The sequence below is a fragment of the Marmota flaviventris genome, chromosome 2, assembly GCF_047511675.1.
Source record: "Marmota flaviventris isolate mMarFla1 chromosome 2, mMarFla1.hap1, whole genome shotgun sequence".
Taxonomy (NCBI): Eukaryota; Metazoa; Chordata; class Mammalia; order Rodentia; family Sciuridae; genus Marmota; species Marmota flaviventris.
The window spans coordinates 32,144,278-32,158,904 of record NC_092499.1 but is presented as its reverse complement, the minus strand read 5'-3'; the positions used below and the strand labels follow the sequence as shown (position 1 = coordinate 32,158,904).

General features: G+C 45.1%; 1 protein-coding gene across 1 annotated transcript in view; it reads left to right on the top strand.

The window, feature by feature from the left end:
- The first annotated feature begins 1,753 nt into the window (after positions 1-1,753).
- Positions 1,754-14,627, top strand: part of Ttc9 (tetratricopeptide repeat domain 9) — a 31,293-nt gene continuing 18,419 nt past the window's right edge. Inside the window, exon 1 of the mRNA XM_027931600.3 lies at positions 1,754-2,335. Within this exon, the coding sequence (XP_027787401.1) occupies positions 1,930-2,335 (406 nt within the window). The 5' untranslated portion in view covers positions 1,754-1,929. The remainder of the gene's footprint in view (positions 2,336-14,627) is intronic.

Below are 14,627 nucleotides of genomic sequence, written 5' to 3'. Positions count from 1 at the left end.
CCGAGCACTGTATTAAGCACTTCATCTATAATTATTGATTTAGTCCTCATAATGACCTTGTGAAATTGTGCCATCATTATCTCCATTTTGAACACCAAGTCACAGAGACTTGCCTAAGATCACACTAGTAGTAAGCAGCATATCTGAGACTTTATTCAAGCAAACTGGCCCCAGAATCTATGCTCTTAACTCTCTTTATATTTAAAATTTTGTCCCAATTTTTTCCTTATAAGAAATTATGTCAATTTTTAAGAAACGTGTGTGTGTGTGTGTGTGTGTGTGTGTGTGTGTGTGTGGTGTGTTTCTGGGGATGGAAACCAGGGCCTCATGTGGGTTAATCAACACTCCACCCTTGAACTGGTATCCTGAAGGAGGGAAGGGCACTTAAATATGCCTGCCTTCTTCACTCCTTACAAAATCAAATCCAAATTCTTCATCCAAAAGCCTCCATATGGGATGGGAATGTAGCTCAGTGATAGAGTGCTTTGCCCAGCATGAGTGAGGCCCTAGGTTCAATCCCCAGTACTGCAAAATAGCTAGATTAAAAATTAAAGTTTCCATAATTCATCAGAACAATTTCCCAGTACTTAGGCCACAAAATCAAACCACTGTGTCCTAAATACACCTGAGATTTCAGACCTCATGATTCCTCTGGGATTTCCTCACTCTGGCTGATATGTCACTCTCTTATATTTTCTTTTGTCCACCTCCTACTTGACTTTCAAGGCCTTCAATGTTATTTTGTCCATAAAGCCTCCGGATCCTTCTCTACTCAAGAAGCCACCTCCCCCACTCCTCCTCAGGGCTACAGATCACTGTCTGTTCCTCCCCAGTGACACTTTCCAATCTACCTGGAGTGGTGATTGGTGGTTGGCTGAGGGTTTCTTGTGGGTAGGGGAGTAACCTGCCTATCTCCGTCTGCCTCTCCCAATCCCCAACAGACAGCTGACACTTGGGGTTGACTGAAAAAAAATGAAGGAAGGAAGTGAGCCTCCTAAGGAAGGGCACGGAACTGTCTAGTAATGGAAACTGGAACCGCAAACCCGCCAAGCCCGATGACCCACAGTAACAGGTGTTTCCATCTCTGGTGTCTGTGATTCATCTGCACGGCTGCGCACTCACACAGCGTAAGCCTACAGTCTCCTGGAGTACAACGCCCCACACGCAGACGTGCACACCGTGTACGGGCCGCCCTGGAGACACACCTCAGCGACAACCAGGATCCACGAAAAAGGAAACCCTGCACCCTTAAGATATTAATGCCTTACTGTCAAAAGAAAAAAAAAAAAAGCCCCAACAAAACAAAAAACCAAGAAGCTATGGTTGTGCCTACTTCTCTTGCTCACTGCTGCATCTTTTGAGTTTTTAAGAAATCTATGCATGCATCTCGTTGTTGCCCTCCTACACACACACACACACACACACACACACACACACACACACCACCCTTCCCCCATTCCTCTCTTTCAGACTAGGCGCGCCTCTGAGGACTGGATTGAATGGGAAAGAGCGGGGCCGTCTTTGTCATTAATTCTCCCCTCCTTGGAGCAAGCCAAGCTTCTTCCGGGTCAGTGGCAATCACCGCCACCCCAAATCAAGCCCCCGGATCCCCCAAACCGATAACCCCGGAGCGCGCGAGGGCCGGGTCGCCACCGGCTGCAGGTTGCGGAGGGGAGGAGGGCGGGGTAGAGGGCGGGCGGCGCGAGTGGGGGAGGGAGGGAGGGAGGGAAGGAGGGAAGCCATCCGAGGGGGAGGAGAGAGCAGCCTCCCGCAGCTGACGGGGAGAATGGGAGTGCGGGGCGACAGACCGCCGCAGGGTGTCACGGCCGCTGAGAAGCCTGAGAGGCGCGGGGCCAGCGCCCGCCGCTTTTAAACCCGGGAGGGCGCGGCGGCGGCGGGCGGATCGCGGCGTGCTCGGGCGGCGGCCGAATGGAGAGGAAGGGCTCGGCGGCCGGGGCCAAGGGGAACCCGAGCCCGCCCGCGGCCGGCGAGGGGCAGCGGCCGTCGCCGCCAGTGTGCGTCCCGGGAGGCAGCGGAGGAGCCCCCGCGCGGGGCCAGGCTGGGGCGGCGGCCGAGCCCGCCGAGCTCATCCGGCGCGCTCACGAGTTCAAGAGCCAAGGGGCGCAGTGCTACAAGGACAAGAAATTCCGCGAAGCCATCGGCAAATACCACCGGGCGTTGCTGGAGCTGAAGGGGCTGCTGCCGCCCCCCGGGGAACGGGAGCGGGACTCGCGCGCAGCCTCCCCGGCCGGGGCCCCCAAGCCTGGCCGCCTCTCAGAGGAGCAGAGCAAGTCGGTGGAAGCCATCGAGATCGACTGCTACAACAGCTTGGCAGGTGAGCCGCGCCGCGCCCCCGGCCCCTCCTGCTGCCCTCGGGGTCTGAGGCCCGGTTCCCCGGCCCGGTTCCCCGTCCCTGTCCCTCCTGCGTCCGGACCGCTGCGGCGCACCCGCGGTGCAGCCTCTGGGGCTGTGACCGTGCCGCTCTGGGAAGGAAGGAACCTGGGAGGGAGGCGCTTTGGAAAAAGTGTGACTTTCAAGATGATGCCTCTCAAAGGCCTTAGACATCTCACGTCCTTTTCTTTGCATACATCGCAAATCTCCCATTTAAATGGCTGGACAAACAGAAGGCTACTTAACTGGCCTGGCGACGGCTGCTACTGCTTACCAGTAGACTTGGGTCCAAAATACAGAAGCGGCGCCCTAGGTGGGGCCCTGCAGCCGCTGTTAACCCAGCGTTTTCTTTTGGGTGGGTCCTAAGGACGGGCCCACGCACCTGTCCACTGTCCTCAGGTATCATTGTCTCCAAAGTTGGCCATCACCCTCCAACCTCAACTAACTGCGTCCCTTTGAGTAAGGTTCTTTTGCAAGTTCTTTGACCCCTGTAGCAAAGGGGAGTTTGACACAATGCCTTTCCAATCTTGAGCAAAATGGATTCCAAAATGCCACTTTCTTCTTTCTGAGCTCCGCTGGAGCTCCGGGTTGCCAGGTGAAGACAGAAGCCTCAAAGGGAACCCAGTTCACGTTTGGTCTTAAGCTTTGCTGCATTCTTGTTCTCTTCTGGGCTAAGAAGAGATGTACATCCAGAGTTCACTTTGGGGATGAGGTCAAAGTCAGCCATTTACAAAATTTAATTTAGGCACAGAAAATTCTAAGTCCGTAAGACAAAAACAAAAACAAACAAACAAAACAACAATAAAGACTCTGGATCTTCCCAAGGCCTTCTGTGAGAAGGTGAGAGTTGTTGGAAGTGGCAACAGCCTTATATTTGAAGTGCTCTCTCTTCTCCTCCTACCCACTTTGGCAGGATTTTAGCATGGTCAAGCTTCCCTGACTAAATAAATGCCCATTTCTCCTAGTTCCTAACCCTTAAAGTTGCCTAAACTAGCTAGGGACTGTTAGAATAGGGTATATAGGTGTAATGTGACTGGATGTGGCTGGGATGGTGGATGTGTCTGGGGCCAGGCACATGGGAGATGAAAATAAACAACTGCTAAGTCCGCTTGGTTCCCAAGTGCAGACCTGCTGTGTTCCCTTTGCAGTTTCTAGAACTCATTTACCTCTGCCTTCCTATAATGCCATGTACGGTATCATCCTTAATCAGGTAAAACCCAGTCCAAGGAAGCACAGTGTCAAATAGTTAACAAATTTAAAGGATGAATAGCAATAGTAATCTGTAGCAACTGTTGTAGAAATGGTGACACTGATAGCATACCACTAATAATAGCATCAAAGGATAGCACAGCAAAGATGGAATTTTTCAATCCATTACAAGATACAGTTTGACTCCTTTTATTTCCCATAAGTCTCTGGCATATTTCCTGCTGCCTGATAAGTAGTTAAAGGGCAGAGCAGCTGTAGGTAGAGGGAGAGGTGCTCTGGATCACTAATGCAGTGATTTCAAAGTGGTAATGGAACTTTGTATTCAGTTCTAACATTGTAGAACCACACTTCACCCCATATTTTTGTTTACCAGCCAGTGGTTACATTTCTATGGTGAAACCAAAAATATGTCCTTGGTCAGGCCAGCCCAACAGGCCTGGACTGAGATCTGGACAGCTCCTTCACTTCCATCCCCACCCCCACACACTTTGGGGAACTTCAGTGGTGAGAGAATGGAAAGCAGTGGTAGCAGATTTCTCCATTTGCTGCTTTCTCTGGTGCCCATAAGTCTTCTTCAGTGTCCACCACTTATTATTGTTAATAATTTATTGTATGCACTATTAGGTACCCTACATACATTGACTTTTTAAATCTTTGTAATCTAAAAGAAATACATGATCATCAGGTTTGCCTAGAAAACCCTAAGACTCCAGAGCCCTTCCACTTCATAGGCAATTCTCTTGTCATCACAATGTCAGTATTCTCTGGGCCCTTGTCTTCCATGAGCCCAGTCTCAGGTGAGTTGCTAAGCTCTACACTTCAAAATTTATTTGGGAGCTCTCAGCCCTGGTACCCAGGAGAAAGAACTGCAGTGCCTTGAATTCAAGGTTCTGATAGGGCTACACACTTCCAAATGTTGTCATGTTTCACAGAAGAATCACTTTTTGAGTTTTTAATCTTTAGGAGATGAGCAAAATCTGTATACTGTGTAGAAATTTAAGCCATTGGGAGGAAGGTTCTGCAGAAAAGTGACTTTGGGGAGGATAGAAGTCTCCCAAGTTTCCTTGGGGTGATGCTCAAATTGATTACCACTATCTCAGAAGTCCCAGCTAATAGCAAAGTATCCTTCCTTGTAAGTAATACTTACAATATGTGTTTCCTTTTAGAAAATACCAGAAAGTTTAAAGAAGTGAATACAAAATTACTTCTGATCTTACCACCTAGAGAAATCCACTGTGGTGTATTTCCTTCCTGTATTTTTTTTTCTGCACATAAATGTAAAATTGTTTACAAAGCTGAGGCTCTCCTGTATGTACCATCATGTATCCTGCTTTTAATCCCACTTATGTTAGAAGCATTTTCACCTCTTATTAAAATATTTTCCTAGTTTTAGATGGCAACCTAAAAATGTGTGTTTACAGTTATTATTGGCTAGAAAGGAAGGAAAGATGATCACTGTTGTTAGAGCCGGAACAGTGCAGCCTGGCCCATGAGATATCTTTCCCCCTGTGTGCCTGCTAAAAGGAAGGGGACCAGCAACTGCAGGCTCATTTTGGCAGAAAGGAATCTGACCCTTCCATCAGGCCTGTGATGCCAGCTGAACAGCCCAATGAGCTCCAGGTGGGAGCACACTGAAGCTATTTTCTAAAGGTTCTGTCCTCCTTCCACACAAAGCCATGGATAGAGGGAGAGGCTTAGGGTTTGGAAGGAACTCCAACTAGCCCAGAAGTACCTGAAGAATTAGGCTATGTTGCTAAGGGCATCTGTCCTCCAAACAAGAGGTAGCATGAGGCTTCTGGAGGAAATTTAAATTCAGTGAACCCTTGTACACTGCCTGGAAACCTCCAAAGGAATAGCAAAGTGACAGCTAGAATGTGCTTAGAGATGTTAGCATAGAAACCCATTTGGTTGGCCTGAGGGGACTATAAGAAACTGCAGACAGTTTTCAAAATTCCCCAGGTCATGGTCTGCTCTAGCTTGGATTTGTTTGGTTGGGAGGAATCCAGCTAGTTGTGCAAGGCCCCTGAATGTGATTTTGCATGTCTTATTTTTAAGAATAACTTCAAGGAAAGAGATGGGGACCATTCTGTTCCTTCAGAATTCCAAATGATTCTGATATGATTATTAGAAAAGATATTCTGATCTGTCTGGAGAGACTTAGGGATCTGTCCTTATCAAGGCCACAGAGGAAGCATGTATTGGCCTGTTGAATGACTCTTGTTGACCTTGAACTAGAAACAGGATTCCTCTGGGGCCTTGGAACCCCTTGAAGGGCAAAGCCTTTTGCTGCACATCTGTTCCTGTGGTGGCCCCATCTGGGGTCTGATCAAAGGGAGACAATGCATAATGACTTTGTTGGTATCCTCCAGTGATGTTCAAGACTCAAATGCCAGCAGTGGAGACCAATGCCAACAGAGCATGACACTGAAACTAAAGGCTGGGACTTGGGCCTCTATCCCTGGCATGCCTTGTGACCTTGAAAAGCCCCTACCTCTTTATTCTACCTTCCTTTTTTTTTTTTTAATCTATTTAGAGCTATGTCTGAGAGATTTTTGTTTGCTTGTTTATTTTACCAAAGGAGTAGAAAATATCTCTTGGTCTCAGCTGAAGCCCCAGGACAGGGGTATGACAGGGCCTTGAAAGAAGTCCACGGTATGAAAAGGCCTGGGATGGTACCTTCTGAAAAAAGGCTTCATAGACAGATCTTGAAGCCACAGCCCTAGCATCAGGGCAAATCACAGAATTTGCAGGGCACAGTGCAAAATGAAAACATGAGACCCCTTGTTCAATAGGCAGAGAAACCATGTCATTAAAAGTCCCAAAAGATAAGACTTTTTCCTTTCTTTCATGGTTTTTCTCTCTCTCATCTATTTTTTATTTGCTATTTAATATCACTACAAGTAAAGACAATTAAATTTTTAAATTATTGGCATCAGTTTTACTATTTGTGTTTTGTGCATGCCAGTTTTAAAGGAAAATATAAGAACACTTGTATGCGGAATCATAAAAAGTACACAATTCATATTTCATAGCTCATACATGCATAAGTAATTTATTCTTACTAGGACAGTGGAAATGCCACACCAAATTAACTTTTTTAAAATTTATCTTCTTTGTGTGCCTACTTTATGGGCATATTTTTTATTTTTTTAATTGCTTTTATTTTTTTTAAATACATGACAGCCAAATGCATCACAATTCTTATTACACATATAGAACACAATTTTTCATAACTCTGTATAAAAAGCATGTTCACACCAATTTGTGTCTTCATACATGTACTTTGGATAATGATGTCTATCACATTCCACCATCATTGCTAACCCCTCCCTTCCACTCCCTTCTGCCCTATCTAGAGTTCGTCTATTCCTCTATGGGCATATTTTATATGCACACTTTCTGATGAGCAAGCGAAAGAAAAGGAGCTAGGGAGTCATCTTACCCTTTCCTTTTGTGTTGACATTTTTAGCATAAGTGGTTGACTAGTAAGAGAAGTAACAAAAATTGGGAAAGATATGGTGGGGTTCCTTGGGCATTTGTTTCTTAGGACACTTCGGTTTCTTTCTGAATTTGAAGGAATTTCTGATTTTTTTAATATTTATTTTTTAGTTGGACACAATACCTTCATTTATTTATTTTTATGTGTGCTGAGGATCAGGGCCTCTCATGAGATAGGTGAGTGCTCTACCACTAAGCCACAACCCCAGCCGGTAATTTCTGATTTAATGGAAGACTGGGGCCTCTTGGGACTGTCAGCATGTTTATTTCCTTGTTATAGATGTAATACCTTTATCTTGTACTTACACTGAGTCTGCTGGAATTCTGTGTTCATGGGGCATTGTAAATGCATACTTGGATGGGGCTATAGTCACACCTATTTCCTCTGCTTATGCCCATGTTTCACTGTTCCATAATATTTCACATACAAGTTCAGTGATAAAACTATTAATGACTTCAAGAAGGCAACAGAAGTACATTAAACAGTAGAGAGCTCTTCTGAGTATGAGACCCTATACAGCTGCATCTGTGGCCCACTAATGAAGCCAGCCCTCAGTGGGGTACCAGAACGTGAATAAATGTACACATCCCAGGTAGACAAAAATCGGATACAGACTCTGAGGCAGATTTCTAAAAACAATGGGTACTCAACAAAAACTGGTATAGAACCAGAGAATCAAGCATAGGAATTAGATGAATTATAAATGTACAAACTAGGCCTGGTGCAGTGGTGCACACCTGTAATCCCAGCAGCTCCAGAAGCTGAGACAGGAGAATTGTGAGTTCAAAGCCAGCCTCAGCAACAGCAAGGTGCTAAGCAACTCAGTGAGACCCTGACTCTAAATATAAAATAGGGCTGGAGATGTGGCTTAGTGGTCTAGTGTCCCTAAATTCAATCCCTGGTACCAAAAAAACAAAAACAAAAACAAAACACAAATGCACAAACTAATTAATGGAAATGAGGTCTAGAGACGAGCAGTAACCTTGTAGCTGGAAGATAAGTTTTTAGGGTCAGGACTGGTCAAAGGAAGGGGAAAAAGAGGGGCTCTTGCTAAAATGCTCAGCTGGGATCCTGCCACTTGGAAGAGAGAGTTTGGCCAAACATTGTTGATCCAGGACAGTTTTTTGGATAGTATCTTGGCCAATAAATCTTAAGGACCCTGTAAGTGTAGCTTCTAAGACCATCCTCCAAGGTAAGATGTGAGAGTCAAAACTTGGAGAATGCTTTCAGGGAAGGTACTGGGAAGGATATTTTGAATTTAGACTTTGGCTGAGTTTCTGAAATTTCTTAGTCCACCTCCAATGGCAAGAAGTTAAGTGGCTTTTAGCCAGAAACTCTTTAGGACAACTCAAAATCAGACTCCCTACAGCCAAAATAACCAAGAGCAACGCATCCAAGATAAAGATTTGGCTGAAATGCAGACAGAGAGAATGATCAAGATGTGGAGAAGCATAGAGCTGCTCCTAGAGCTTCCCAAGTTTAGAGTGACCTCCAGATACAAGTTCTCTCCTTCCGGCTATTCTCTTTCATCACCCGTCTGTGCCTACTACAGACAGCTAGGGTGAAAACAACGTATTTCAAACAACCTACCAGAGGATTCCCAATTCCATCTGGGATGTCAGACGTCCATGTTTGGTACAGAGTTTTCCATTTTCACCCAAAAAGATTAGTGTGGCTCAGTCCTAACCACTGAGCAGCAAACACGTGCTCTAGCACAAACAGTGGGTGGGATCAGACATAAAAAGACCAAAAATAATACTACAGAAGATTAAAGCAGTTGAACCTTCCCGGTGAGATTGAACTGCCTTGACATCACACATTAGCAGTGTAAAGGTCATTACCCGTCTCTTGTTCACATGTGAAGTTTCATGTCAGCATCAAAATGAGACTATCTTCAGTAGGACACAAAACCAACAGTTCCCAGCTTTGTTTTGTTGTTTTGTTTTTAAAGAAAGCAGGATTTTAAGAGCCAAGAAGAGTTGATTTGATCTAGAAAAGTCCCAGGTTGGAATAGATCCAAATGGACCTTCCCTTCAGCTGTCTGCCTATAGGACTTTAAAAAGAGCATCCCAATCTCATATAGGGTGTACCCAGAGAAACCTTGTGACACCACTGCTTCCCTTTCATGTCTTTTCTATATGGAAAGAACAAAAGTGCAACGTGGTGTTAACTAGTAGCTCAAGAGTTATGAAAGTCAAAATTATGATGGAAGATCTGGGTATAACCCCAAATCTTAAGCAGGTGCATGAATTTCCTTGTCAACATTGCCAGCTTGTCATCCATCATGAGCTAGGCAATTCTGACAACAGGGGTACTCACCACCACCTAACATGAACATTTGACAACCACCATTGTCAAAATAATAACCCTAAGCATAATAAAAGTAACAGTAATGACAGAGAAGACTACTACGATGAGCTGGCACATAATAGATATTTCACCAATGTATTTACAATGAATGAAAACGCCTATCCCAGCATCTATCTCATGTTCAGGAGCCAATAAATCAGTCATTCCACTAATATTTGTTGAACACCTACTAGGTCCTGGGTTTGGGGGCTGGATAGAGAGCAGTGAAAATGATGGGCAAGGTCCCTGCCTTCAGTGAACTTGCATATTTATAATTTCAGTTCATCTTCTTCTCTTATATCTTTGTAAGAGAAAACTCAGTCTTAGGGCTGGGATTGTGGCTCAGTGGTAGAGCACTTGCCTAGCACGCAGGAAGCACTGGGTTCGATCCTCAGCACCACATAAAAATAAAGATATGTGTCCACCTATAATAAATATTTGGAAAAAAATCACTAATTTAAAAAAAACCCTCAGTCTTGGAACAGTCAAATCATTTGCCCATGTTCACATAGTATCCTGTGACAAACTGGAGTTTCTTATCTGCTAGGTCTATAATTCCAAAACCTGCAATTTTAGCCACTCACCCTACAGCTCCTTCCTTAGGAACTAAAATTTTCCTCCTTGAAATTTCTCTTGATCCATATTCTCCCTTGGAAGTAACACGGAATACATCTCCTTCCTTTTACAAGGACAAGCCTTGACATTTTGAGGACAGCTTCCTTGCCCATCCTCTAATCATTTCTTCTGGAGATTAAACATCCCTTTACTGTACTTGTGCCTTGTGGGTTAGGATTCCCAGTTCATGGCCATCCTGGGTGGAAGTGTCCTGCATTCTGGAAACAGGTCATGGTGTCCCTAGCTCCTCCCCTGTCACTAAAAAGGTGACCTGAATTTGTGTGGATAAAGAAGAAGAAGGAGCCCATGAATCAGACACTTAATGGGCATAGAAACTGCAGAAGCCCCCCACCCCACCCCCCGCACCTTTACCTCTTCCCATCCCCCCTTGCTCCGGAATGTGTGGATTCCAGTTGGGAGGGCTTGAGAAATCTAAGTGGAACTGTGACCAGTAGGCATTCATTTCAGCATTAACCAAAGCACCCCTGAGGAAATGCAAGGGATGTGTTCTTTGAAGGTTGAAATGTCCCCCATTCTCTTCAAACATCCCATTCTTTAAGAACACATCAGAAGTATGGCTTAGTGTAAAGGGACCTGGATGATAAGTTCTGTCTCTGACTTGCTATGCATCTCTGGCCTAAGAATTTTACCTCTTGGGTCATGGATTTCTAATTTATAAAAGCGCAGGGTTGGATTCCAAGATCTCCAAGGTCCTTCCCAGCTCTTAAAAGATAAATTCTCCATCTTATTCTTTGCTGAACACTGTGGCCATTACAACATTACATAGAATGGAGTAGTTCTATGTGTGCTTATAGAGACCAGTCTCCAAAAACTAAGAGAACTTAAAAAGGCAGAGGGTAGAACAGTGTTTGATCTGACTTCCTTTATATAAAATTTAAAAAGAGAAAATATATATATATATATATATATATATATATATATATATATATATATATATATGCTATTACAGTATTTACATTAGAGAAGATTATCTGAATCATACCAGGGAAGCAGTTAATAGGTTACCTTTGAAAAAAGAAGCTAGGCAAAGAACTGCAGTGAGACTTTATCTTTTTATTTTAAATCTTTCTGTCATGTTTGACTTTTCTCGCTATATTCCATATGACTTGAACTTTTTTAATAGAAGTGATGGACATGGGTTATCTGTGTAGAGAAATTATGAGTGCTTTTGCTTTATTTTTATTTATTTGAAGAAAATCTAACTAATAAATGCAGTTTTTGCTGCTATTCTGCTACTCTTACCTAAGTCTTGACTATCCTTGTCAATAACACCAAAGATGTCAAACAAAGTTATCCCAGAACTCATAAAAGGACTCATGCCCTTTTCTGCAGTACCCACCACCCCAATCCACATTCAGAGCTAGATCCCAGGAGCATGGTACCCCGTGGAATAGGGGGATGCCCCCTCTTGACTCCATTGCATATTAGCAACAATTTGAATCTCCTGGTGAGGCAGGGTAGAGAGTTGGGTCAGAGCCTGTGCTATAAATGGTCCTGAACATGAACGATGGGTCTCTAGTGTTTGGGAAAGGATGGTATGAGAGTCCATCCCTTGCATCAGCCCCTGTATTATGGAGATTTGACTAAGGTGGTCTCAGAAGGAGCAGCCAGGTCACCCAGAAAGAAACTCATTGATGCATGGATCTTCACTGGACACCTGCCACAGCTCTTCACAGCCCAAACCTAACCCCCTGTTCATCTCAAAACGCAGAGTGGAGGCCAGAGCTTTAGTCCAGGTTCTGCTGCCAAACTGCCCTGTAACTCAGCAAGTCCCATCTCTCTGAGCTTCATCTTCCCCATGGGTCAACACTGGGAGCTGGATCCCATGTTCTCCAAGTCCCCTTTCAGAAGCATTGAACCATCTAGGATTCTGAAAGACTTCTAACCTTTTCCCCCAAGTTGGCCTTTCTCTTAGGAAACAGCCAGATTTCGGGAGAGAAAGAAAAGACAAGCTCTCTTTGATGCCGGTTTTGCTCATATGCTGACAAACAACAATTAAAAGACATCAACTGAGATTTCCAATTCCACCCTTGCAAATTTGGGGCATAAACCAAAATAGGGACCTCACAACCTCCAGTGATGTGGGTTCAGCATGAGGTTTCTATGAGAAGGGGCTGAAATTGAAACAAATTGCTATCTGAGCCCTGGAATCTAAATGGATGACCCCAAATATTACCCATTGCTGCTCTATTTAAAAATTCCACATTATTTAAAAATTCAGACCTTCTTCTGACCAAGTTGTCATTCAGCATCAGAAACCTGGCAATGTTGGCTATATTAGGCCAGGAAGTCCTGGTGGCAAGGAAAGGAAAACAAGCTTTTGAGAAACGGACAAGCCGGGGCAAGCCTTTTGGGGAACAGGTGCCAGCTAAATTATAATATCTCAGAGAGTGACCTGGGAATCCTGGGGAGCCTGAGCCAGATCTGAGTGTTTGGGTTTGTGATCCTGGGCATGTCGCACACAGCAAGTCAGAACTGAGCTTCTTTCTCTAATGGACCTGCACTCCCTGGTTGTGGAGTCGACTCTTTGACAGTTCTGCAGGAAGGGCTGTATCCCTATGTGTGCCCATGGGGACAGGCAGGAAGAGACAGAACACAGAGGAAAAGATGAGCAGCACACCTATGTCCCAGGAAACCCGAGGGGCCATGTGTCATAATGGAAAATGGTCTTTACTTTGTATGAGAGGATCTGCATTTGAATTCTGGCTTCTCCACCCATTCCTCCATTGATCTGGGACAGGTCCAAATCTCTATCAGCTTCTGTGTCCATTAGAGCATGAGATACACCCCCACCCCCAGGATTGTAGTGGTGATTAAATTAAATGATTAAGGCTCATATGGCTAGCACAGTGCCAGGCACATAGCAGATGCTCAGTAAATGATGATTGTGTATAAATCTGGCTACTGATATGTGTGAAGACAGAGAACGGTATATGGCCGGAAAGAAGAAAGGACCCAGTAAAGGAGGCTGTGGGGAACATGGGAAGCAGTGAGCAAACGGATGAGGCAGGAAAGAGGGACCAGGGAAGTTGCATCTCCTTAAGTGACTTGGGAGGTGTGCCCGGTGTGATCCAAACGCCTTTGGTGTGGTCATTTCCTTCTGGGCCAGGGAGGCTGAGGGAATGAGGCTCCCCCTGAAGCAGATAGGCTCTGACAGAACCTGCCCTCAGGGGCCTGTGTCTCCCTCCATCTTTTCAGGATTCAGGTCAGTCCAGGAAGCATTTAGTAACTGCCAGTTTCCAGGTAGGGGTTGTCTCCAGCCTGCGAGTCTGCGAGTCTGCGTGACTGTGCCTGTTTTCCGTACTCTGCCCCAGGATGTTTCCTGTCCCTTTCTTTGAACTGAACCAGCAGGGAAGGGGCTTCAGGTTCTCTCACAAGTGAGATCTGATTGGAGTCTGAGAGCGGAGAGTAAGGGCTTACGGGGAAGGTACAGGCTGTGATCAGCTGGGTCCCCAGAGGAGCTTCACCAGAAAGCAAGAAAGTGGACAGGAAGGAAGGGGAATGGAGGAAGGCAGAGGCCTGGTGGGGAGTCATGAGGCTGGCACCTTGTGCGTGCCTGGACTGCCTACCCACTGGTGCCAGTTCCCTGAGAAAGTCCTGGCTTCACCAGGCCTCCTGGGAGTGAGACCGCAGTTAATGTCCCTTGAGCCCCCAAATGGGTGCTCCTCCACCTAAATGTCCCCAGTCCTCTCATGATCCTAGATGTCCCCAGAGCAGTGCCCCATGAACAGGCAGTGTGTTTTCTGACTTCAGACTCTTCAGAATTGTTTTTCCTACCTCTTCCCCTGCCCCCTTAAACCCGGTAAGGTTTTTTATAGTTTCCAGTTACAAAAGTAAAACACTTGTCATTTAGGTCTGGGGGTGCAGCTCAGTGATGGCATGCATGCCGAGTGACATCCTCAATGCCAGAATGTTATAATTGTAGAAGTCATTGAAAGTAGAAAATGAAAGGCCTGGGGATCTAGCTCAGTTAGTAGAGTGCCTACCTCACATGCGCAAGGCCCTGGGTTCAATCCCCAGCACCACGAAAAACAGGATAATTAAAACTCCCTTGTCATCTACTACCCCAAGATGACAACTCTTACCTATTTTGGTTTATTTGCTCCCAGTTTTCATGTGTGTGTGTGTGTGTGTATGTGAACCTTTATATGAAAAGCATCAGCCAGTCCACTTCAAGGTTTACCTTTCTCCAGTTTATTCAGGAGAGAAGAGGTTTGTCTCCCATATACTGAGAACACTTTGGGGACCATATCCTGGCCTCCTTTTCACCCCTCCACCCTTGTAGGATTTAAAATATGGAGAAGGCTATATGTGGCTTTATGCAAATACTATGCCATTTTATATAAAGAACTTGAGCATCCACAGATTTGGGGATCTACTGGGGATACTGGAGCCAATCCTATGTGGATCCTAGTGGTGACTGGTTAACAGTTAAAATGATGGATGAAAAAGGCTAATCTAAAATCCTAGAAACTAAAGGCATTTATTGATAGTCCTTAAACGGTGTTGGGATCCGTTCAAGGGAGCTATAACGCCAAAGCCT